Source organism: Lissotriton vulgaris, chromosome 7 (assembly GCF_964263255.1).
Source record: "Lissotriton vulgaris chromosome 7, aLisVul1.2, whole genome shotgun sequence".
Classification (NCBI taxonomy): Eukaryota; Metazoa; Chordata; class Amphibia; order Caudata; family Salamandridae; genus Lissotriton; species Lissotriton vulgaris.
Genome location: NC_141695.1, coordinates 322,828,767 through 322,853,941, shown reverse-complemented (window position 1 = coordinate 322,853,941; position 25,175 = coordinate 322,828,767). Strand labels below are relative to the sequence as shown.

Below are 25,175 nucleotides of genomic sequence, written 5' to 3'. Positions count from 1 at the left end.
CAGAGTAGTGAGTGCAGAGTAGTGAGTGCAGAGTAGTGAGTGCAGAGTAGTGAGTGCAGAGTAGTGAGTGCAGAGTAGTGAGTGCAGAGTAGTGAGTGCAGAGTAGTGAGTGCAGAGTGCAGAGAAGTGAGTGCTGAGAAGTGAGTGCTGAGAAGTGAGTGCAGAGTAGTGAGTGCAGAGTAGTGAGTGCAGAGTAGTGAGTGCAGAGTAGTGAGTGCAGAGTAGTGAGTGCAGAGTGGTGAGTGCAGAGTGGTGAGTGCAGAGTGGTGAGTGCAGAGTGGTGAGTGCAGAGTGGTGAGTGCAGAGTGGTGAGTGCAGAGTGCAGAGTAGTGAGTGCAGAGTAGTGAGTGCAGAGTAGTGAGTGCAGAGTAGTGAGTGCAGAGTAGTGAGTGCAGAGTACAGAGTAGTGAGTAGTGAGTGCAGAGTAGTGAGTGCAGAGTAGTGAGTAGTGAGTGCAGAGTAGTGAGTGCAGAGTAGTGAGTGCAGAGTAGTGAGTAGTGAGTGCAGAGTAGTGAGTGCAGAGTAGTGAGTGCAGAGTGCAGAGTAGTGAGTGCAGAGTAGTGAGTGCAGAGTAGTGAGTGTGAGTAGTGAGTGTGAGTAGTGAGTGCAGAGTGCAGAGTAGTGTGTGAGTAGTGAGTGTGAGTAGTGAGTGCAGAGTGCAGAGTAGTGAGTGCAGAGTGCAGAGTAGTGAGTGCAGAGTGGTGAGTGCAGAGTAGTGAGTGCAGAGTAGTGAGTAGTGAGTGCAGAGTAGTGAGTGCAGAGTAGTGAGTGCAGAGTAGTGAGTGCAGAGTAGTGAGTGCAGAGTAGTGAGTGCAGAGTAGTGAGTGCAGAGTAGTGAGTGCAGAGTGCAGAGTAGTGAGTGCAGAGTAGTGAGTGTGAGTAGTGAGTGCAGAGTAGTGAGTGTGAGTAGTGAGTGCAGAGTAGTGAGTGCAGAGAACAGAGTAGTGAGTGCAGAGTAGTGAGTGCGAGTAGTGAGTGCAGAGTAGTGAGTGCAGAGTAGTGAGTGCAGAGTAGTGAGTGCAGAGTAGTGAGTGCAGAGTAGCGAGTGCAGAGTAGTGAGTGCAGAGTGCAGAGTAGTGAGTGCAGAGTAGTGAGTGCGAGTAGTGAGTGCAGAGTAGTGAGTGCAGAGTAGTGAGTGCAGAGTAGTGAGTGCAGAGTAGTGAGTGCAGAGTAGTGAGTGCAGAGTGCAGAGTAGTGAGTGCAGAGTAGTGAGTGCAGAGTAGTGAGTGCAGAGTAGTGAGTGCAGAGTAGTGAGTGCAGAGTAGTGAGTGCAGAGTAGTGAGTGCAGAGTAGTGAGTGCAGAGTAGTGAGTGCAGAGTAGTGAGTGCAGAGTAGTGAGTGCTAGTGAGTGCAGAGTAGTGAGTGCAGAGTAGTGAGTGCAGAGTAGTGAGTGCAGAGTAGTGAGTGCAGAGTAGTGAGTGCAGAGTAGTGAGTGCAGAGTAGTGAGTGCAGAGTAGTGAGTGCAGAGTAGTGAGTAGTGAGTGCAGAGTAGTGAGTAGTGAGTGCAGAGTAGTGAGTAGTGAGTGCAGAGTAGTGAGTGCAGAGTATTGAGTGCAGAGTAGTGAGTGCAGAGTAGTGAGTGCAGAGTAGTGAGTGCAGAGTAGTGAGTGCAGAGTAGTGAGTCCAGAGTGCAGAGTAGTGAGTGCAGAGTGCAGAGTAGTGAGTGCAGAGTGCAGACTAGTGAGTGCAGAGTGCAGAGTAGTGAGTGCAGAGTGCAGAGTAGTGAGTGCAGAGTAGTGAGTGCAGAGTAGTGAGTGCAGAGTGTGCAAAGTGCAGAATAGTGAGTGCAGAGTGCAGAGTAGTGAGTGCAGAGTGAGTGTGCAGAATGCAGAATAGTGAGTGCAGAGTAGTGAGTGCAGAGTGAGTGTGCAGAATGCAGAGTAGTGAGTGCAGAGTAGTGAGTAGTGAGTGCAGAGTAGTGAGTAGTGAGTGCAGAGTAGTGAGTAGTGAGTGCAGAGTAGTGAGTAGTGAGTGCAGAGTAGTGAGTGCAGAGTAGTGAGTGCAGAGTAGTGAGTGCAGAGTAGTGAGTGCAGAGTAGTGAGTGCAGAGTAGTGAGTGCAGAGTAGTGAGTGCAGAGTAGTGAGTGCAGAGTAGTGAGTGCAGAGTAGTGAGTGCAGAGTAGTGAGTGCAGAGTGCAGAGTAGTGAGTAGTGAGTGCAGAGTAGTGAGGGCAGAGTAGTGAGTAGTGAGGGCAGAGTAGTGAGTAGTGAGTGCAGAGTAGTGAGTAGTGAGGGCAGAGTAGTGAGTGCAGAGTAGTGAGTGCAGAGTAGTGAGTGCAGAGTAGTGAGTGCAGAGTAGTGAGTGCAGAGTAGTGAGTGCAGAGTAGTGAGTGCAGAGTAGTGAGTGCAGAGTAGTGAGTGCAGAGTAGTGAGTAGTGAGTGCAGAGTAGTGAGTGCAGAGTAGTGAGTGCAGAGTAGTGAGTGCAGAGTAGTGAGTGCAGAGTGCAGAGTAGTGAGTGCAGAGTAGTGAGTGCAGAGTAGTGAGTGCAGAGTAGTGAGTGCAGAGTAGTGAGTGCAGAGTAGTGAGTGTGAGTAGTGAGTGTGAGTAGTGAGTGTGAGTAGTGAGTGCAGAGTGCAGAGTAGTGTGTGAGTAGTGAGTGTGAGTAGTGAGTGCAGAGTGCAGAGTAGTGAGTGCAGAGTGCAGAGTAGTGAGTGCAGAGTGGTGAGTGCAGAGTAGTGAGTGCAGAGTAGTGAGTAGTGAGTGCAGAGTAGTGAGTGCAGAGTAGTGAGTGCAGAGTAGTGAGTGCAGAGTAGTGAGTGCAGAGTAGTGAGTGCAGAGTAGTGAGTGCAGAGTAGTGAGTGCAGAGTAGTGAGTGCAGAGTAGTGAGTGCAGAGTAGTGAGTGCAGAGTAGTGAGTGCAGAGTGCAGAGTAGTGAGTGCAGAGTAGTGAGTGCAGAGTAGTGAGTGCAGAGTAGTGAGTGCAGAGTAGTGAGTGCAGAGTAGTGAGTGCAGAGTAGTGAGTGCAGAGTAGTGAGTGCAGAGTAGTGAGTGCAGAGTAGTGAGTGCAGAGTAGTGAGTGCAGAGTAGTGAGTGCAGAGTAGTGAGTGCAGAGTAGTGAGTGCAGAGTAGTGAGTAGTGAGTGCAGAGTGCAGAGTAGTGAGTAGTGAGTGCAGAGTGCAGAGTAGTGAGTGCAGAGTATTGAGTGCAGAGTGTGCAAAGTGCAGAGTAGTGAGTGCAGAGTGCAGAGTAGTGAGTGCAGAGTGCAGAGTAGTGAGTGCAGAGTGCAGAGTAGTGAGTGCAGAGTGCAGAGTAGTGAGTGCAGAGTGCAGAGTAGCGAGTGCAGAGTGAGTGTGCAGAATGCAGAATAGTGAGTGCAGAGTAGTGAGTGCAGAGTAGTGAGTGCAGAGTAGTGAGTGCAGAGTAGTGAGTGCAGAGTAGTGAGTGCAGAGTAGTGAGTGCAGAGTAGTGAGTGCAGAGTGAGTGTGCAGAATGCAGAGTAGTGAGTGCAGAGTAGTGAGTGCAGAGTAGTGAGTGTGCAGAGTAGTGAGTGTGCAGAGTAGTGAGTGTGCAGAGTAGTGAGTGTGCAGAGTAGTGAGTGTGCAGAGTAGTGAGTGTGCAGAGTAGTGAGTGTGCAGAGTAGTGAGTGCAGAGTGAGTGTGCAGAGCAGTGAGTGCAGGTGCAGAGTGGTGTGTGCTGTTGAGTGCAGAGTGCTGTGTATTGGCAATGTAAACGACAATGCCATTTATTTATGATTTAAAGAAAAAAAAAGAAATGTCATGAGCAATGCCAATTGCTCTACCTTTAATGATGCCGAGACCATTGCATTGCAAATGCTTGTTTAAGTAAGCACTGTTTTCTTTGAACAGCCGTCCCTCCTTTAAGTCTTGTAGTTTTTCCTTCTTCAGTCTTTCCCTTGGCGCCGGGAAACCCATTGCGGGTAGCTGTGCGCCTTACAAGTCTAAATAAATAAAATAGAGGCACCCCTCCTATATTTTTCTAGCATGGAATTGACATGCAGACCAAAGCTATGCTTTTAGTTGAAGAGCATGTTTAAAACAAGTTGCTGAAATTCTGCCCTGTAGCCAGAAATTCGCAGCCAAACATGACTTCACAGAGGATACTTGTATTGATCGTCCTCAGGACAATGTTAGCAGTATCCAACGCACACCTTATGTTCATAATGGAGACCACTTTTCCTTAAGCCACCATTTCTTGTCCCCTTTTCCGATAGGCCTCAGAGATTTTCGATCAACTCCTACATTCTCTCCCAATGGTGGTAGTTGTATCAGAAGAGGTAGCAGAGTTTGTAATTCTCAACTGTGTTGCAGCTGCCACAAGTGTTCCCGCTGCAACTAGATTATTGCTCTCCTTCTCCAGGAAGGAGTCGCCAGTCTGTGAGGAAGCTTGTTTTCTCACCATGTGGATCACTATTGAGTTAGATGGAACATGGTCCCAAATATATATAAGGGCTTTTCCGATCGGAGCCAGTGTATACTAACTGTGGAGGGGGACTATGGAGACTTTGGGCGTGGGGGTGGGCGAGTGCATGGGGTGGAGAGGGTAGTGCCATAACTATAGAAGCAGAGTGCAGTGAGGGTGGACTGATGCCCCGGTTCTTTGAAATAGCAGAGGGTAGGGGATCTCAAAAGATAGCTGTTCTCAAAGAGCAAGCCTTCCCTTTTTTGGTATTTGAAGGGTGTATGAATACATTCCCTTGAGAGGGAGGTCGATAAGAATTTCCTCAGTAGATGGATTGTTAGACGGACCGGGAGGGTCGGCCGAGATTACGGGGAGAGGTCTCCAGGGAGAGCCGTCTCCAACGACTGTACAGACAAGTAACTTCCCCCCCACAGACGGACACCACACAAGACTGAAGGTTAACGAAACTTTATATGCAATTCTTAGGTTACGATGGTAGGATACAAGGAGGTCTGGACTCAGGGGTCCCCTCGATTCTAGTCTTTGGTTGAGGAAAGGGGTAGCGGGACAGTCTTAGTTACCAATGAGTACAAAATAGCTCTCAATCCTCGAGCTCGGCGTTCTAGATGATCGGGCCGTGGAGGAGCCAAGCAGGTCCCGAGATGGATGAAGGAAGGACGACGGTCCGCGGCGGAGCCTGCAGGTCCCGGTGAAAGATGACGGTTACAACGGTCCGCGGCCACGCCAGCAGATCCCGACGACGATGAAGGATGAAGGTTACGACGGCTGTGGCAGCGCCAACAGGCAGGACGATGGTGCACAGGACAGAGCTATGGCAGCGCCAGTAGTCCGTCCAGGATGAGTTCCTCTTTACGTCTCTCGACTCCAAGATACAACTGCCTTCCTGCTCTGGAGCTGCCCCAGTTATAGGGCTGGCGTGCTTTGATGTCCGGACCCTCGCACTTGGAGGTCGGGAGGTCCGGGATGAGGGAGTCCAGACACCCAGCAGGGGGGTGGAGCCAGCGCCCGGGGAGGCGATGGGCGAGCGGCACTTGGCGGGGGAGAGCCATCGGCACCTCTTTCTCTCATTGACTTGCCAAGTAGCCCGCTCACCTCCTGGGTGGAGGGTGGTGCCGGAATGTCTGAGGCCGGGCTAGGCCCAGGGTTGAGGTCGATCGGGGGCCAGGCGGCCTCGTGGTGAAGTGTCCAAGATGGCGGCCCGGGCTGGGCGCGTGGGCCGGCAGTGGATCGGGCCCACGAGGTTAACGTGCTCGAGGGCAGGGGTCCCTGAGGGGACGGAGGACGTGCAATGGTGGTGTGTGGTACTTGCGTGACCGGGCTCGGGCCTGGTTGAGCCGGGGGAGAGCGGCCCTTCATGTGGCCTGTCCAACATGCGTCCCCCCCAGCTGAAGGCGGGGAGAGTTACCCATCCTCTTGGGGACTCTCCTCGTCAAGGCGGAAAAATCGGGACAGGCCATCCGCGTTGGCGTGATCTGGCCCAGGCCGGTGTTCGACTGTGAAGTCCATACCTTGCAAGGAGATGGACCAGCGTAGCAACTTTGGGTTTTCCCCCCGCATATGCATCAGCCACTGCAGGGGTCGGTGGTCGGTCTGCACCCGGAAGTGGGTGCCAAAAAGGTAGGGCCGGAGCTTCTTGAGGGCCCATACCACAGCGAAGGCTTCCCTCTCTATGGTGCTCCAGCGTTGCTCCCGTGGTAGGAGTCTCCGGCTGATGAAGGCCACCGGTTGATCAAGGCCTTCGGTGTTCACTTGAGACAGGACCGCCCCAATGCCCTGGTCGGAGGCGTCCGTCTGGACGACGAACTCCCGGCTGTAGTCTGGGGCCTGGAGCACAGGAGCGGAACACATGGCGGCCTTCAACTGTTCGAATGCCGCTTGACACTCTGGAGTCCAGTTCACCTTCTTGGGCTGATTCTTTGACGTGAGTTCGGTGAGAGGCCCCACTATGGTACCATAGTCTTTCACGAACCTTCGGTAATAGCCTGTGAGGCCCAGGAAGGCTCGTACCTCGGTTTGGGTGATAGGGGGCTGCCAGTCCTGGATGGCGGCAATTTTCAGCTGTAGAGGGGCTACTAGGCCGCTTCCCACCTGGTGTCCGAGGTAGGTCACAGACCCTTGTCCGATTTGACACTTGCTGGCCTTGATCGTGAGGCCAGCTCGCTGAAGGGCTTGCAGCACTGCTCGGAGGTGGTGGAGGTGCTCGGTCCAATGGTGGCTGTACACAGCGATGTCGTCTAGGTAGGCGGCGCTGAACCCTTCGAGCCCCGCCAGGACCTGATTGACGAGCCGTTGGAAAGTAGCTGGGGCATTCTTCATGCCGAAGGGCATGACCGTAAAATGGTAGTGGCCATCGGGGGTGGAGAAGGCAGAACGTTCTTGTGCTCGGGGTGTGAGGCCGATCTGCCAATAGCCTGCTGTCAGGTCGAAGATGCTGAGGTAGCGGGCAGCTCCCATTCGGTCGACCAGTTCATCTGCCCGGGGGATGGGATGTGCGTCCGTTCTGGTGACTTCATTCAGGCCCCGGTAGTCGACGCAGAACCGGAGTTCTGGTGTGGTTCCGGGGGCGGCTGCTTTGGGGACCAGCACGACCGGGCTGGCCCATGGACTGTCTGAGGGCTCGATGACCCCGAGCGTGAGCATCTTGGCCACTTCCGCCTGGATGCAGGCCCGTACCCGATCAGGTACGCGGTAGGCCCGGTGGCGGATAGGAGGGCTGTCTCCGGTGTCCACATCGTGCACACACCAGGAAGTGACACCTGGGGTGAGGGAGAACAGACTGGCGAACTGTGACAGGAGGGCTTGGCACTCTTGGCGTTGTTCTCTGGTGAGGGTCTCCGAGAGTCGGACCCCATCCACGGAGCCGTCTTGCTCCTGGGTCCGCAGGAGGTCAGGGAGAGGCTCGGAGTCGTCTTCAACCCCATTGTCTGTGGCCATCAGTAGGCTGAGTTCTGTTCGTGCAAAGTGGGGTTTCAGTCGGTTGGTGTGGAGGACTCGGAGGGGGTTCCGGGAGGACTCCATATCGATCAGATAGGTGGCCGGACCCTTGCGCTCGACTACCTTGAAGGGCCCCGTCCATTTGTCTTGGAGAGCGCATGGCTCCGTGGGGGACATTACCCATACCTGTTGCCCCGGTTCGAATTCAATGGATGAGGCGTTCTGGTCATACCATTTTTTCATGTCCTCTTGACTGGCCTCTAGGTTGGCTTTTGCTAGGTCTCTGAACCGCCGGGACTGGTTGCGGAGGGTGAGGAGGTACCGGAAGACATCTGGAGGGTTCTTGGCCGGAGGCATCTCCCAGCCTTCTTTGATCAGGCTGAGCGGCCCCCGCACTGGGTGCCCGTATAGCAGTTCAAATGGGCTGAAGCCTAGGGATTTCTGTGGGACCTCTCGGTAGGCGAAGAGGAGGCACGGCAGCAGCACATCCCACTGGCGACGGAGGGGCTCTTCCAATCCCCCGATCATCCCTTTTAGCGTGCGGTTGAACCGCTCAACAAGTCCGTTCCCTTGGGGGTGATAGGGGGTCGTGAACCGGTAGGTGACCCCACACTGTTGCCAGAGGGATTTCATGTACTTAGAGATAAAGTTCGTGCCTCTGTCGCTGACGACTTCTCGGGGGAACCCCACACGGGAGAAGATCCCCATCAGGGCCCGGCCGACCACTGGGGCTGTCACGGTCCGGAGAGGAACAGCCTCAGGGTAGCGGGTGACGTGGTCCACTAGCACCAGAATGAAGCGATGGCCTTGTTTTGTACGCGGGTCCAGGGGTCCTACAATGTCTATTCCGACCCTCTCAAATGGGGTCGTGACTACCGGAAAAGGTTGCAAGGGGGCCTTTAGTTTGCGGCCGCTCTTCCCACTGGCTTGGCACGTGGGGCAAGATCGGCAATGCTGGTGCACATCGTTTCTCATTTTGGGCCAGAAGAAGTGGGTCACTAGGCGACTGTAGGTTTTATCTTGTCCCAGGTGCCGTGCCAGGGGGACATCGTGGGCCAGGTTTAGCAGGAAGTCTCTAAAGCGGAGGGGCACTACTAGTACTCGGTTGGCCCCCAGCTCGGCGATTCTTTGCTCGCTGTACAGATCATTGTCCCAGTAGACCCAATGAGTTCCGGAGGTATCCCCTGCGCTTTGGGCGAGCGCTTGTTGGCGGAGTCCCTCGAGGGAGGGACAGGTCTTCTGTTCCTGGCGAAATTGTTCTTGTGTGGGCCCCCCCTCTTGGGCCCACTGGTCAAGGTTAGCGAGGTCGGAAGGTTGAGCAGGTTCGAGGGGGGTGTCATGGTCGGTGGTCTCGGCTGGGGCGACCGGAGGCGGTGGCGCCGGCCATTCTGGTTCTTCCGGGTGATGGTTGGCACGGGCGGCCATGGACCGGGTGGTGACGCACGCCCAGTCCGGGACGCCCAACATCCCCAAGTGTTCTTTTCGCTCCACGGCTGCCCACGGGGAGCTTTCCAGGTCATTTCCGAGGAGGCAGTCCACGGGGGCGTCGTCTCGGACCGTCACCTTCAACATACCGGAGACCCCTCCCCACTCAAAGGGGACGCAGGCCATCCGACACAGACTTTCCGAGTTGTCGGCTGATCGCACGGGGCAGAGGATGTTCGGTAGATATTGTTCTGGGGTCACCAGGTGACAGCGGACGGCTGTCACACTGGCCCCGGTGTCCCGAAGGGCTTCGGCCCGTTGTCCATTGATGCTCACCCATTGGCTGTACTTCTGGGTGTTAGCGGGTAGGGGGACCCGCGGGACCATGTCTCTTCCCCCTAAGCACGCGAGAGTCATGGCGGCTGGCTCCCACTCTTGATACTCTTGCTCGTCTGTTTCTTGTTCCTCGGAGATCTGTTCTTCCCCTAGTGCCGCGGCGGCCACTTGGCGGGGTTTTGGACTCTGATACTGCGGGCAGCTTGGGTCGTTCGCATAGTGGCCGACTCGTTGGCATCGGTGACACGTGACATTGGCTCTGTACCCCGGTCGCGCCGGGGTGCTGCCCCGGTTGGCCGGGGGGGTGGTGCTGGTAACGGGGGCGGCCGGGGTGTTGTCTCTTCCTCGTCCTTGGCCCCCTCCTCCTCCTCTGGGTCGGTGGTGACCATTGTTGTTCCTGTTCTGCTCGTAGGACCCATTCCGGCCCACTCTGGTGATCTCCCACCGGTCAGCTTCGGCTGCGAGCTGCCGGGGATCGGTTAACTTGCTGTCGAGGAGGTGTTGGCGTAGTTCAATGAAGCAATTGTTGGACAGATGCTCCCATACCATCAGATTGAACAGCTGCTCGTAGGTCGTGACGTTGTTCCCTCTGATCCAGCCTTCGAAAGCTCGGCTAAAGTACGTTACATAGTCCACCCAAGTTGTACCCGGGATGCGTGTGCAGTCTCGGAACCTCTGACGGTACATCTCGGGCGTGAGGCCATAGCGGGTGAGGAGGGCCGCTTTCATATGGTCGTAGGAGGTCATCTGGTGGTCTGGGAGCTGTAACAGGGTATCGCGGCCCTCATTGAGGAATCTGCCCCATAGGCCGGCTCCCCAATCGTTTCTATCGATCCGGTGCGCAGTCATAGCGATTTCATAGGCCTTAAACCATTGCTGGATGTCGTCCTCTCGGAAATATTCTCGGACAACATCCTTGGGGATGTGTACTTTCTTTTCCGTGGCCCCTGGGGTGTGTGGTCTCTCAGGCACCCCTAACTCTTTATTCTGCTTGCGCAGGTTGATCTCGGCTAGGTTTCGTTCGTGCTCGTACGCCAGTTTCTTTTCCTCGAGCTCCCTTTGTCTCTGTTTCTCCTCTCTTTCTTCTCGGAGACGTAGGTGCTCTAAGTTGATTTTTTGTTCGGCCAACTTGAGTTCTACGTCCATCTTGAGTCGGGCCATTTCTAACTCGTGTAGTCTGGTTTTTTCTCTTTCTTGGATCTCGTCTTGCGAGAGACCGGTTCTTTGCCCTTCAGGGGCCGTGTTGGTTTTTTTCGCGGTGCTTTGCTCAGGGGCTTCGGCATCCCCGGTCTCTGCCCAAGATTCTAGGGCATGCTTAAAATCGTCCTTGGTGCTTAGTCCGGTGGTAGCGATACCTAGTTCGATGCAGAACTGCTTTAGTTCACGATGGCTGTACTCCTCTAGTTTTTCCATTTGGAACTTCTCAGTTGATCCGCTTTCTTTAGTTGTCATTGTGGTTCGTCGTGGGGTGAGCTACTCTCTGTACGTTACGCGGTGATTTGGATCGCGCCGCTGGCCACCAATGTTAGACGGACCGGGAGGGTCGGCCGAGATTACGGGGAGAGGTCTCCAGGGAGAGCCGTCTCCAACGACTGTACAGACAAGTAACTTCCCCCCCACAGACGGACACCACACAAGACTGAAGGTTAACGAAACTTTATATGCAATTCTTAGGTTACGATGGTAGGATACAAGGAGGTCTGGACTCAGGGGTCCCCTCGATTCTAGTCTTTGGTTGAGGAAAGGGGTAGCGGGACAGTCTTAGTTACCAATGAGTACAAAATAGCTCTCAATCCTCGAGCTCGGCGTTCTAGATGATCGGGCCGTGGAGGAGCCAAGCAGGTCCCGAGATGGATGAAGGAAGGACGACGGTCCGCGGCGGAGCCTGCAGGTCCCGGTGAAAGATGACGGTTACAACGGTCCGCGGCCACGCCAGCAGATCCCGACGACGATGAAGGATGAAGGTTACGACGGCTGTGGCAGCGCCAACAGGCAGGACGATGGTGCACAGGACAGAGCTATGGCAGCGCCAGTAGTCCGTCCAGGATGAGTTCCTCTTTACGTCTCTCGACTCCAAGATACAACTGCCTTCCTGCTCTGGAGCTGCCCCAGTTATAGGGCTGGCGTGCTTTGATGTCCGGACCCTCGCACTTGGAGGTCGGGAGGTCCGGGATGAGGGAGTCCAGACACCCAGCAGGGGGGTGGAGCCAGCGCCCGGGGAGGCGATGGGCGAGCGGCACTTGGCGGGGGAGAGCCATCGGCACCTCTTTCTCTCATTGACTTGCCAAGTAGCCCGCTCACCTCCTGGGTGGAGGGTGGTGCCGGAATGTCTGAGGCCGGGCTAGGCCCAGGGTTGAGGTCGATCGGGGGCCAGGCGGCCTCGTGGTGAAGTGTCCAAGATGGCGGCCCGGGCTGGGCGCGTGGGCCGGCAGTGGATCGGGCCCACGAGGTTAACGTGCTCGAGGGCAGGGGTCCCTGAGGGGACGGAGGACGTGCAATGGTGGTGTGTGGTACTTGCGTGACCGGGCTCGGGCCTGGTTGAGCCGGGGGAGAGCGGCCCTTCATGTGGCCTGTCCAACATGGATGAAATCTTCCATTGTACACCTGAGACCGCTAAGAGCTCCAGCATGATCAGTCCCAAACTTGAGTCCAATCTTATAGTTAAAATTTCCTTTGTTGCACACCTCAGTGTGGGTGCGCCTAGCAGCCTTAGCAGTGTGTACTAAGGCCGGATTGTTGGTATCTTGGGGTTGAGGTGGTGGTGGTGATGGTTTACACAGGTTGGTGTCCTTCACGGATGGTGGGCAATCTAAGGTGGCTCTCGAAGTAGAAACGTTTCAGCTGCCTGAACCTTACCAGAAAGTTGGTGCTTCTGCAGGCTTGGCTTGTGGCTAAATGCTATGAGGGGGGATGGTGGAATCAGGTCCCTTCCAAGCCACCATTCCTGTCATAACAGCCAACTGCTTGAGGTCGCAAATTGCACCCTGATTAATTAATAATATGGGAGGTCATTCTGCAACTACCTGCCTTTCCCTATGTACGTACATATGCAAGTATGTGGTATTTCTATAGCATGAGCCTAGCCAAAAGATAGCCAAGCAAACAGGGTCAAAAGACACCAACGAGTAACAGGAGATGCAGCTGGTTTGTGCATGGTTAATGCATTGTTCTTTAAAGGGGTGTGTCTTCAGCTCTTTCCTTAATTGAAGCAACCTTGGGGCGGCCTTTTTGACATAGGGATATGGTTCCAGATCATGGATGCATAACTGGAAAAGGCTTCTGCTTTGATTTTCCTTATTTTATTTATACTTCCAAGTCTGCAGTCTGAGGGTCAATGAGCAGAAACCACCAGAGATGGAGAACTTGTCTGCAACGTTTTCTCAATGGTGCAGCTAGTTTTGAAGAGGTGCAGGCTGTCATGGGAGCCAATGGAGTGCCACTGGTATGGGGATAATGTGATAATTTTACTTTCAGGCCTATTTAGCGAACACTCCTATTAGTACAAGGGTTGGTGCAGAAAGGTAGATTCTGGTCGCACAAAAATGGGTTGCCAATTGCAACCCCTTTTTGCGACAATTATCTTAGTAAATCTGTCCCTTTGTTCCTCCTCCTGGAGCACTAAACAAATGCTATAGTGGAAGGAAGAAATAGGGCATTTCACAACTTGTCTTAGGAGTAGATACTTTTTGCCCACGAGACAGAGTAAATTGCTGAGGAACATCAAGCCTAATGGCAAAAAAATCCAGACCGGTGAAAAAAGGTCTCAACCGAAATTTGGTAATGATTTGTGCTTTGTTTTATTCTAGCTTGGTTATTCTTACAGCTTCAATGTTTGTTGCAAACAAAAATGCAAGAATGTCTCTATGTAGGCACTGAAATCTTTATCAATACACATGACAAAACCTTGCTCTCTCCTCTGACATGTTGGGTAGGATGTGTGTTTTTGTGAGTTTGCCATAGGGTGGGTCACAGGGACGCTCCCATAAGATCTCAAACAGCTTTAAAATAACATTTCTTTTCAAAGAAGCATTCTTGCCTGCCTGCACAGTCATTCAACACCAGGTGTGATTGAGGATAAGCGGAGGCAAATAAAAAAATAAGTGGTGGCAATCCCACTATTTTATAATGTATGGGCTCCCTTATCGGCTTGTCAGACACAGGCACCTTAGAAGTACCAGAGAATGTTTGGAAAATTATAGTACACACAGACCGGGATAAATGAATTCCACAAAAAAACTGCAAAGGAACAAGGACTAAAGTTGTGTTACACAATGCAGTATTAGAGAGTGGGGTTATTTGTCTAGAAAAAAAGTAAATAGATAGAAGAAATAAGTCTTACCATAGCATAGTAATTGCTGTTCACCATGATCGGACTTCGTCCACGCAGATAAATATATTCTTCCCACCAGTCGCTTACCTGAAATAAACTAAAATAATTAATTTAGGCAAAGAAACAGGAAAAAAGAATGGAGAAATAAGAGAACAATGAACAGAAACAGATACAAGTTAAGAATTATGATAAGCAGAGATGCGAGAGAAAGAAATTTAGACGTGGGAAGTAAGCATGACAATTAAAGACAACGCACAAAGACATGATAGAAAATGTATTCAGAATACGTAAGAACTTTGGAAGGAACATTGATAGGAGCAAATATAGGAGTGAAGAAACAGATAAGAGTGAACAGAGCGATGAGAGACAAGAACAAAGAAGATAAGAAGGCACGAGGAGAGTGATGCAGACACACAGGCGATAGGAGACATTCTGGAACAAGGAGGCGCAAAAGGCATTGAAATAAGAAAAAGAAAGAAAGAACAAAAGATAATGCCTGATACAAGAAAGGGACAGCAAAGAGTCTGAAAACCATTAGGAACACGTCAGCAATGAGGAACATAAATACAGACAAAAAGGGAATATACAAAGGCACAAGACAGCCAGACACGATGGGGTGAAATGTAAAATTAACAGCAAGAGAATGTAAATAAATGGTTAGGAGGTTACAGGGACAGGTGTAAATATATCATATGGAAGAAAAGGCTTAGAAAGAGGATCAAAAAGGCGAAAGTGCAAAGGAAAAAAGTGGCGATGTCATGAATGCGCTGTGATAGATGACAAGCAGGTACTGGACACTGATTATTTTCAATGGAGGGCAAAAGGTCAACAGATGTGTGCACCATTGGGCAAAGATGCCCTTGCCATCCCTGAGTGTAGGCGACACTTGTGATTAGCAAGACAACATCTGCTGAGTTTGTGTGCACATATATTGGAGGGATTCTGCTGAGAGACTGATCAGGGAGATCCCATGAAGTGTCAGCCAGCACCATAGCCTCAACGAATCCAACCAGAGAGAACCTGAGCCCAATCAACCACACCTGTTCCAATACAACATGACAGTCTTGTCAATTGTGAGCATCTGGATCGCTTGCCCTTGACTGAGAACAAGAAAAGCTTCAAAGCTATCCACTCTGAACACAGCTCCAGAAAATTTACACCATAGAACTTCTCCACCGAAGACCAAAACCTTTTCTCCACGTCATTCAGGTAAACTCCCCAACTCAGAGATTATGTATTAATCACCACAATGACCTGTCACAACGTCAAGGAAAATGGTCTGCTGTACCTTTAACTTCATCTCCATCAATGAACTTCCGGTCCCACCCGCTACCTGGGAATATGGATTAGCAGGGACTTGGATGACCTTTAGAGGGCCAATTTTGGGCGAGCGGTGGACTGGCTCGAGTCCAAAGTTCCTCATTGGAACAGACTCCCTCTGTCCCTTGCGTGCCGCATTGCCATTGTGAAGATGGTGATGCTCCCGAAATTCCTTTACCTTTTCCTGAATATACCATCCCTCTAACCGCCCATTTCTTTCGTAAGCTTTGCTCTTTGATCATTTCACTCGTTTGGTCCGGCAAGCAGCCCAGGATCGCCTATGATATCCTCACCCTCCCTATGGGCGCTCCTGATTTTAAACGGTATGCCTTAAGCGCTCAGGCTAGTTTTTTACATTTCTGGGCTCACCCCGCTCTGTGTCAGCCGCACGTCTCTGTCGAAGCTGACCTTGCGACCCCCTGGCCTTTGTCTACCCCCTTGTTCGCGCTGGCTAGCCGCCAATGGTGTGAGGTTAACACAGTTGAGACCCTGCGCTGGGCCTTGCGGGGGCTGTGCCGTTTTTCCAACGTTACCACGCTTTCGGCTAACCACATGACGATTGTGCGTCATCCTGCCTTTCGCCCTTTGCAACCAACTAGCATGTCTAAACATGCTACCCGCCTGAGTCTGACGACATTGGCGGATCTTTACCCCAGGGATATGTTTTATTCTCTCCCTGCCGCCTCTGGTTCGATGGATATTTTGCTTTTTTATCAGCTGCGAGCTATTTGTAGGGAGCTTCACCCAACATTTCCTCAGCCTCCGCCCTCGCTGCTCGCTCTTGACTTTATAGACACATCCCCCACTCCCCTGAAAGCTTTTAACTAAACTGTATGCCCTAACGCTGTTGGCCTCCTCCATATCTACCGAGCATGCTCGGGTGGCATGGGATGCGGAACTAGGTGTGGACATTCCCCAAGCTGACTGGCTTTACTGCTGTAACCAGACTGAGAAACTGTCTCCTAACTATCGTCTCGGTCTTATACACTTCAAATACTTACAGAGGCTAGATCGCTCCTCTGTCCAGCTGCACAAAGTGGGACTCATACCTAATGACAATTGTATGCGCTGCTCTGCCCCTGCTGCAGACTTCACGCATCTTGCTTGGTTGTGCCCCAGGGTGTCGGCCTTCTGGCTGGAGGTCTGCACCGCCATCTCTGATATAACCTCCATTTGGGTTGTCCCCGACCCTCCGTTGTGCCTGTTGGTCTTTGTCAAGTTTTGTCCGGACACCTCTCGCCGATTAAGTGCAATGTTACTAGTCCTCGCAAGGCGCAGGGTGGCTATGTGTTGGGGATGCAGACCGGTGCCTAAGTTCATCCATTAGCTTGAAGACGCTTCGAGATGTCAGACCCTTATATCAGAGTTCTGGGATCGGATGCCTGCAAGGTTACTTCCACCCGACATATGTGGGCCCCCAGTGACATACCTCCACTCCCGACCCCAGTCAAGCAGAATGCCTCTCCCGCGCTTTGCGGCGGCCGCTGGTGCTGGCCAATGACTGACCCTCTCCTGGACCATTTCCCCCATTGTCCAGGCCTGTCCTTTTCCTCATAGGTCTATCACTATCTCCAGTGGTTTTCTTTCATTTCCCTCATGTCGGCCGTGCTGTACAAGTTACTTGTTATTATCGTGTTGGAATGCTTATATGTCTATTGTGCTTTGGGACTAGCCAGATGTGTAAAATGCTCTATTTTTATGTAATAAGTGTACCATGTCCGTGTTAAAGCAGTAAATAAAGGTTTTTGAAAAAAAAAAAAACTTGATGTCCATCATCAACCACTAAACGTCTTGATCGCCTTGTTGGACACGTGGATCTGGTCCTAAAGGCACCTCCAATGCTGGGCCCACTGCAGAGACAAGTTCCTCTGAAGGGCTCACATGTGCCACTGAGCATAAGGCACAAGCAGAATGCAAGATGTCAGAAGGGCAAGCAGCTTAAGAACTGTTAAAGCTGGTACAACAGCGTTTGCCCGAAATATCGAGATCACAGCATAAAACTCCTGGACTCGCTGAATAGAAAGAAAGGCCTTGATGGCCACCATGTCCAAAAAAGAACTGATAAAGGGCTGGGTTGGTGAGGGTTGACAATAACCCTTGGACTGGTTAATGGAAAACCAGAGGGTGGACAACGATTACATCATTTTCTGCAGGTACTCAGAAACCAGCTGAAGCAAACCCAACTTAAATAGAGAATGGAGGTTCAGATGATGTGCATCACTGCGCTATGAAGATGTGCTATGACCACCACCTTGACTTTCCAAAACCTGAGCAGTCTATGTAAGGTCAAAATGCTGGACAATGAGCTGTATGTGGTCTGCCCCCACAAAAAAATAAGGATATTTCCTGTGGGTCTATAAACCGGTACATGAAAGTCCTAAAACACCATCCTATCCTTATGGGCCAAGGCCAGCAGAATCTGTACAAGGGTCATTACACCTAACCTTTTTTTCTTGATGAACAAGTTCTGCATCATGTGGTCTACAATCAGTATCAAGCCGCCACCTTGCTGGGATCCAGGAAGTACGTTAAGTACAAACCCATCCCTGTTCTTACTCAGGCAAAGTCTTGATCGCTTTCTTTGGAAAGCAACATCAACAAATCTTTAGAGGATACTAGAGTGAACATTCTCATGTTTACACTCAGACATCTGCGGGAGTCCAGAAAGAGGAGGGCATAACGACCTGAAGGGCCCATTGGTCTGAAGTAATGGGGCGCCAGTAAGGTAGCATAGTTGGATTACCCCTACTGGACCCAGATGTGTGCTCGAGGGAGATCCAACAGGATCTGCCACCGTTACCAGGAGTAGGAAGCAAAGCATTGATGTAGCTGCCGTGATCCTTGCCTTTGGCACTGACACTTCCGCATGTGCTACAAAACGGCGGCATTAGCTGTTGGATGGGTTGAGAAGACTGTCAAAAGTGAAAGTGGAGGCCTCTAAAGTAACCTCTGCACTTTCTGCACTGCTGATGGTATTGGAGGCACCAAAGACCAGGCGATGCTCTTGAATTTCTTGAAGCACTACAAAGCTGCATTGGTTTTCTTTCCAATAGGTCTAGCCCCCCCCCCCCAAGGTCCTATTAATCAAAGATGACTGGAAATTTCGAGAAAATTTGATGGGGTGCATTCAGCCATGGCATTTAATGACGACACTGGTGCCCATGACAAACAGAGCTGAAAGGAGAATAGGTCTCATTGCATTTTGTATATAATGGGCTGTTTGTGCGAAAGTATTAAGAATGTTCTTAGGCAACATGGGAAAAACCTCATAGGTCTTGTCGTAAGACGGTGTGGCTGAACTGTACAAAAACACAAACTGCAATCAAGAAACGCAGTTCCAAACAGAGAAGAAACTTTCTGGTCCACTGCTTCAATTATTTTTTATTCCCTATCCGGCAAAGTGGATGGAATTAAAGAATTGTCCTTTCAAGTGGAGGCCTCCACCTCGACGTTTATCACAGTACGATGCTCCATTAGGAACTTGGGTGTTCATTCACTAGCCTAGACTCCTAGCAACGGATTGATTCACTGTTAGAGCTAAAATGGCTTCCACAAGCTGCCATGATTAGATCAAAGTCTTGTTTAATGGCAACTGAGGACTCGAAGTGGAGCTAGGTTGTACAATCTCCATCAGGAGATTACCCATAATCCCTTCAGTGGAGAGTGGCAGCTCCAAAACCTCTCCCACCTTCTGGACCAACAGAGCAAATAATGATGTTTCTTTCATCTGGGGACCCCAAAGAGAATCCAGTGCGAAAGGCAAAGAAACTAAACTATTGGCACTTTCCAAGTCAAGCTACACACCAGCATCATTGTAATGTAGGAGAAGTAAATGATACGCCTCCTCTTCTTCAACACATTCATGTTGGACTGGTGAAGGTATTGCACAGCATCAGGATTTTTTCCGAAAATGTCTCCATTCTTAAGGAGTTCTAGAGGTGAGGCACTGGAAGAAAGTCGTCCTCTATGTATGACTGCACTTCAGTTATGGTATACGATGACAGAGTGGATAGTAGCCTAACAAAGCCTGGAACCGATTCCACTGGAGCTAAACACAGTAAAGACGGAAGGGCAACGGTGGAACAGGAGTTCGGGCACGCACTGGCGGTTGACTTTGTTGGGCAGCTGCGCAGATGAAAGCCTGCTGTCAGAAGTTAGACTGGTGATCGGTGGGGCCAGAAGGCAGTCCAGAGGGAGCTGGAATTATTTTGAAAATCTTTAGTATGGCCTCTTTGAAGGCCACAATTAACCATGGAGTCAACGATGGCCAGGGGAACTTGGGGCTCATCGGCTCAAGGTTTAGCATCTGGTCCGAAGAAGGCGGCAAACCCGATGTCTGGCTTCACAAACACTGAATTTGTGGCCACACTCTAGAGGGAGAGTTCGTAGATGTCAAACACCCAATCTATTTTTCTTCTTGAATTACTTCTTGTATTTTCCTTTGACTTACTTGATTAAAACGACCTGAACAGGGACCAACCACCTGTCCTCATGATGTGGATCAGAAGTGAAGTTGCTTCTTGTGCTTGGCTTCCCGCTTCCAGAAATGGGAAGTATCATGTAGCACTTGTCACAAACTTGGAGTTATGTTTGGGTCTGTGGTCCCACGGGGAAGCGTTTGGCAGGTGTATAACCGGCCCACATGACGAATGGAAACCTGTTATCTTTGTTGGTGACATCCCTGCAGACTGCCAAAATAATCTGTCTAAAGCAAAATGGATTCTGTAAGAGTACCAAATTAAGAAGCACTCAAACTCCTGATCAGCATGGCGGGTTGCGAAAAATCTGAAAGTGCAGGGGTGGTGCATAAATGTGGTTCCACTGTCTCGTGTTTGGAAGTGGAATGAAGCTGTGAAGGAGGCCGATGATTCCACCTGCTGATGCGCAGGTGCTACTGCAAGAATTGCTGAATTCATTGTGACACATCTGGAGATCTCACAAGGTGAGAAATCTGCATTTAGAAGTATCCAACAGAAGTGGTGACCATACAAATGATAACGCCGCAGCTATCAAAATGCTGCCATCCAGATTGTGGCTGCACTGGAAACAATTATGCAGATGAAGAGGGCAGAGGGTCTGAACTGCCATAACAGAAGCAATTTCAGTGACAATGGGAGACACTGATCATGGTCTCAGGCAAATGTTTTGATACCTGCTGCATCGTGTAGATGTTGGGTGGGTACCTCAATAATGTTGATTATTTTTCATTGCCATTCTATATTCACAATTTCGTTTTCTACTCAAGGTTTAGGGTCAGGATCCTTTTAGGGTCACATAGCTTACTGGAACGGCCATTGGCCCCTAATCCTTTGCTTGCTTCAGGTCACCGCCCTAAAATGTTTTTAAAATGTGCTGATTAAAAAAAAAAGCAAGGAACAATTCACCGATCGAGAAAAAACATTGTATTTTAATTAATTTATAGAAGACAACGTTTCCAAATTAATTGTTAACATTTTCATAGCCACTTTGGTAGTTCAAAAAAGCACTGGGTTTCTGCAATCCCATACAGGAAACCCGACAGCAGAGAAAGTCGAGATCGAGTAACTGAGTGTCTAGTCTTGCTAATTAACACTGTCTCTTTACACCCACTCATATGAGTCGAAAAAACACAACAATGTGCTAAAGAGAAAATGGTAGTATGGCACAGCTGCCAAGCATGAAAGACAATAAACGGCTCTCACACAATCAAAGACGATATGTATCAACTCGAACATGAGAGAAACGTCACGGCATGAGATAGCGTGAAGGAGCATCCATTATTTTGAGAGCTGAATAAAGAGTGGAAGCATACACAAAAGAAAGTTTAGTCTGAAATGATTCCTCTTACGTAGTTAGACGCCCACCAAGACTTGAGCCTCAGGTACCACTGCAGCCGTGGAGCTAGGTTCACCTCAAAGTCCTTTGCCAAGCCAGTCATCCTTTTGAACTGCTCATCATCCATCAGAGGCTTGACGGACTCCAAGTACTGTTGGACAAAAAGATTCCCATCAAGTTACACCCAGAGCACGCCACTCTGCTATCCAGCAAGAAACAAAGGCTATTCCAGTACCAGGACATATTATGACGACAATGTTACAAAGATCATGATGGCAAATACTTACTATCAAACGCATTCATTCTGAGGGTCAGCGTAGATGGACTATTTTGAATTTGTATCCATAACGCGGCGAGTGGACCTAAGTGAGCTGCAAGGCAGGACTAAGAAACAACAGAATGACTGTGACTCCCAGAGCAGGTATGCAAGGGAAATGTAGATCATGACTGAAGTGTGCCGATATAGTGGTTTGTGGGTTACAGCACTCGAAAAGCAAGAGGCCTCGGTAAAGATTGATCTGCATCAGAGCTGGATGTGGTGTCTAGCCAGGACTATTAGGGAAGGTTGGGGTCAGGACTGAGGACATGGGATCTAGCCATATACCTATGTATCACAAAACCTGATTATTTTATTCAGTGAAGACCCTCATGCAGAAGTACTGTACATTTTTTAGCAGGAGAAGGATGTATAATTAATGTACAGATCACTTAACCCTGCATTATTTGCTTTACGACTGCAATGTTCTCTGAGTAAGGATGTTCGACAAACTCACTGCCTCAGAAATAAAAGTGTGGGGTAATTGAACAGTTACTTACCTGTAACAATACAGCAATGGACACACCTATTCAGCATTCTACGTTTTTTTTAGCCAACCGTACTTTTCATGTTGAGAATTTTACTCCCAAATATATATAAATGTAAAACCAGACATCACATGAGGCACGTTGTTGTGGTCAAATACCCAGAATGCATAGCACTTTCAAAAATTACATAAGGCCACCAGGAAGCCTTGTTTGTGGTCACAGCCCTCTTGGGACAGAGGCCATACAGAATGCCAGGCTCTGTTGGAGCTAGTAAAGTTAATTTTCACAGCAATGATATTCAACTCGTAGTACAAGTAGAGAGACTGTGTTGCATAGGAATTTAGAGAGTATGTCCTAGCAGGAGGAAAATACATCCTACAACTATAGATATGCAGCATTGGTAACTTTCAAACTTTTACACAGATTATTTTTTTCCTATTTGCAAGTGTCAAGCCAGGAAATTCTGGAACCTCCTCAGTAGCAGACTAATTATTAGCACATGCACATTTTTGGGACTTGCCTGGAACCCTAGCTTAGAGATCAATGGCAGGAGTTTGCTACCAGGCACTACTATGATTGAAGCGCATTTCATGAAAAACAAGTTGGAATTTGTGTGCAATTTTTTGAGGTTCCAAAAAAATACAGTTGGGCATCCTGGGAGCAATCTTGAACAGTATTTGCCTCTCATTCCTTTCCATTAGTTACAAGGGGTGGGAATTGCCTGCGCCACAGGATGATCAAAACATTCTATCCCCTTTTAAAATGTATCAGAGACTCCATTCCCTCTTAAAATACAGTTTGGTCCCCCTACGTCTAAATCACGAACCGTCTCAGCCCAATTCCATTATGTTTCTTTCCTGCAGGCAAAGTTAGAGCAAAACACACACGAAGTAGGCCTGAGCGTAGTTCACTGAGTTTTGCTACACGTTACTCCGTGAAATTACAAAAAAATCAGGGAAGTTCGCGAGTGGCGGAGTGCATTGCGAACTGCAGTTTGTGCTTGTATTCCTGCCACTCGGGTGGAAATTCTACAGGAGCGACAGCTTGCACTCGCGAGCGGGGAAAACACTGCGCTGCACATCGCGAAGTGGAATTTTCTGCACTGCGCGAGCTCCGCGGAGTGCAGAAAACTCCGTGAACGGAGGGAAGTACACCACCCAGGCCTAACACGAAGTACAAAAGAGGGAGTGCAAAGATCACGAAAAGTAATGGAATTACATTGTGGTAAATATTTCTTCTTTCCTCCTGCTCTCCCAGCTTCTCAACTGGATGGGAAGATGATTTCGCAACTAGAAACATGAAAGGGTGTTATAAAAGGAAGGCAAAGTGAATATATGCTGAATTAGGATCCAAGCACAAGATTAGGTAGAACTTTGCAGCTGATGCTGAATCTTTTCAAGAAGATTGACAAGAGAGTAACAGAGTATTGCTCACAAGCATAACGTCTAAAGCTACAAATGTCTAATGTGCGGATCTTCGTAAAGGCACCGAGGTGAAATGGTCTATCTTGGAGAAGATGCGAGCGGTACCGGGCAAGGATCCGACTACGCTGCGAAAGAAAAGAGGTTTTGGGGATTTTTTTGCTCAACTCTGTCAATAAGGGGTTGAATGAAATATGCCCCCGGGAAAATGCTTTAATATGATTTTTTCTCTTTTTTTTATGCAACTTATATGTTTTCAAGGACCTTTGTGCCACCCGCCTGGTCCTTGTTGGACTGCAGTCAGAAACCCCAGTTTATTTCTAGCTATGTGGGCTCTTTAACCATCTGTGCCCCATTGGGTATCGGGCACTTGTGGCCCCAAAAAAAGAAAAAGAAATTAATTGCCTTTCTGACCTTTATCTGTTCAAATCTTTGTCAGGCGGACGCTGGTATTTTTGCGATGATAGCGACCCACCAACTTCGGGTGGCTCTATTATTACTCTTTTAGGATTGAAAACCTTTTGGGACGGTGGGTCTTGATACCCCGAGAGGCTCATATATTTCATTCCCCTTTTAATTTTTTCCCGGTTTTGTTCATTCTATTCAATGACGTCCTGCGATCCTGCTCGTTTGATGCCATGTCACCCTTTAAATCTTGCCGCGGCACTATTAGGTGCTGCTGATTGGCCCGCCCGTGACCTGCGGGAGGTTTAAATACCGTGATTACGAGGAGGCGTTACTGTTTGGCGTTTTTCAGCCTGACGTCTTGTTTCCCGACCGCTGCGACGAAGATTCGAAGATCTGTGGAGAATCTATGCTTATGCGAGGTAGGCTTAAACGTGGTTGCCTTCAGCGCCGAAGTAGCGGAATTGCTTTGCTAACGTTTGCTTTCCGAGAGTGTCTCTATCTTTATTTCCGTCTGAGACAGCGATATATTTATTACGGCTGTGATCTTGTGATCGCGCCTTTCCCCTTGCACGGAGTCTAACTATTGGGCGCTGAATTGGGTCTTTTACCGGAGAGAGACGGAGAAACATCTTATGTATTTCATTTCTCTGTAGACTCTAGTTACAACCCCGAGCAGGGATGTATATTCCGGATTGTGAACGATGAGAGTGCCTCCATATGATTAATTATGCATTAACATTAAAAACCGATTCAGGATCATAAACCAGAGTTCTTCACTGTCTATTGACAAGTTTAGTTCATTTGGCAGAAAGTAGACTTAATCTCCCATGCAGACGTTGTTTATGATAACGGTTAGTGTCCGAAATATGGAAATACCCGTTTCTAATTAGATGGCGTTCTGTGTCTGTTTATGTGGCTCACTGGTTAGAGGCGGCAGACCCGAGAGCAGAGGACGGCCCGGGACCAGGGTTAGATTCCCGGCGCGGCAGGTTTCTGGACCAGGGTCAGCGGACTCGATAATTCTCTCGCCTCGGTGCCCACTCTGATCAGCGATCACACTCGGCAACTCTGGGCATTAGCTTGCCTCATCTTCACTAACGGCCCCACCAGACCGCCGGGGATGCCTGGTCTCACCCTGGAGATACCCATTAAGGGACCATCTCTCAGGGAAGCCAGGAAGGGTTTCGCAGCGGTCGAAGCGCCTTGGGACCCTACGGGTAAGTAGTGCGCTATATAAATGCCAATACATACATACATACATACATACATACATACATTCAGCACTACAGGCTCCTGAATACTTATTGAACTATCCATGTGTCGCTCGGATTGTGAAAACTTCGAGTTTGACAGGTAATTGCCCGTGCCCTGAGGCTGTTTTAATTCTTGAATGTCCTCTTCAGTTGTGTTCAGGTGCTTTGCCTCGTCTGCGCCACTACACGCTGATCTGAAACTAAACTGAACGTTGCTGAAATGCACATACCCTTTTCTTTTCTTGTCATTAGATCTTAACTGACTTGCATCCTCGGACGTAACGATTTGCATCCCTCTTCATTTCCACTCTGAATGCGACTGACTTTGTCTCGGCCCAGGTGCTTGGCTTACTGGACTCCTTGTTCTGGTGGACGCATATATATATTGGTCCCACGGGGTAAGTATCGCTAATATCGAGTCTCAAAGTAATACTTCTCTGAATGAATCCTGGTGTGACTACCGAGGGTTGGTGCTTATATTTTGGTATTCCTTGCTTTTAGGTATCTTACCCCGTGTGAGCGAAATAATTTGGAGGGCTATCGTATTCTGGTCTACAAGAGTAATTGCCCTCGGGAGAAATTGCTTTCTGGCAGCTTATCCTACCCTTTTCTGGCACTCCGCTCCTGAGATGGGCTGCTGGCCTAACTGGTAAAGAAGAGTCTTTTCCCCTCTTTGGGGTACAGCTGTTCCTATTTTTATGATCGCAAGTCGGTGCCTTTCTGGGATATATTTAATGCCACCACCTAGAACG

At 49.7% G+C, this 25,175-nt stretch overlaps 1 protein-coding gene across 2 annotated transcripts in view; it reads right to left on the bottom strand.

Annotated features, from left to right (window-relative positions):
* Positions 1 to 25,175, bottom strand: part of LOC147701481 (carnitine O-palmitoyltransferase 1, liver isoform-like) — a 459,588-nt gene that overhangs the window by 398,536 nt on the left and 35,877 nt on the right. For both annotated transcript variants that reach the window (XM_086930153.1, XM_086930154.1), the window contains exons 3-4: positions 20,551 to 20,688; positions 13,413 to 13,490 (exon numbers count right to left, since the gene is read on the bottom strand). In XM_086930153.1, the coding sequence (XP_086786279.1) occupies positions 13,413 to 13,490; positions 20,551 to 20,688 (216 nt within the window). The remainder of the gene's footprint in view (positions 1 to 13,412; positions 13,491 to 20,550; positions 20,689 to 25,175) is intronic.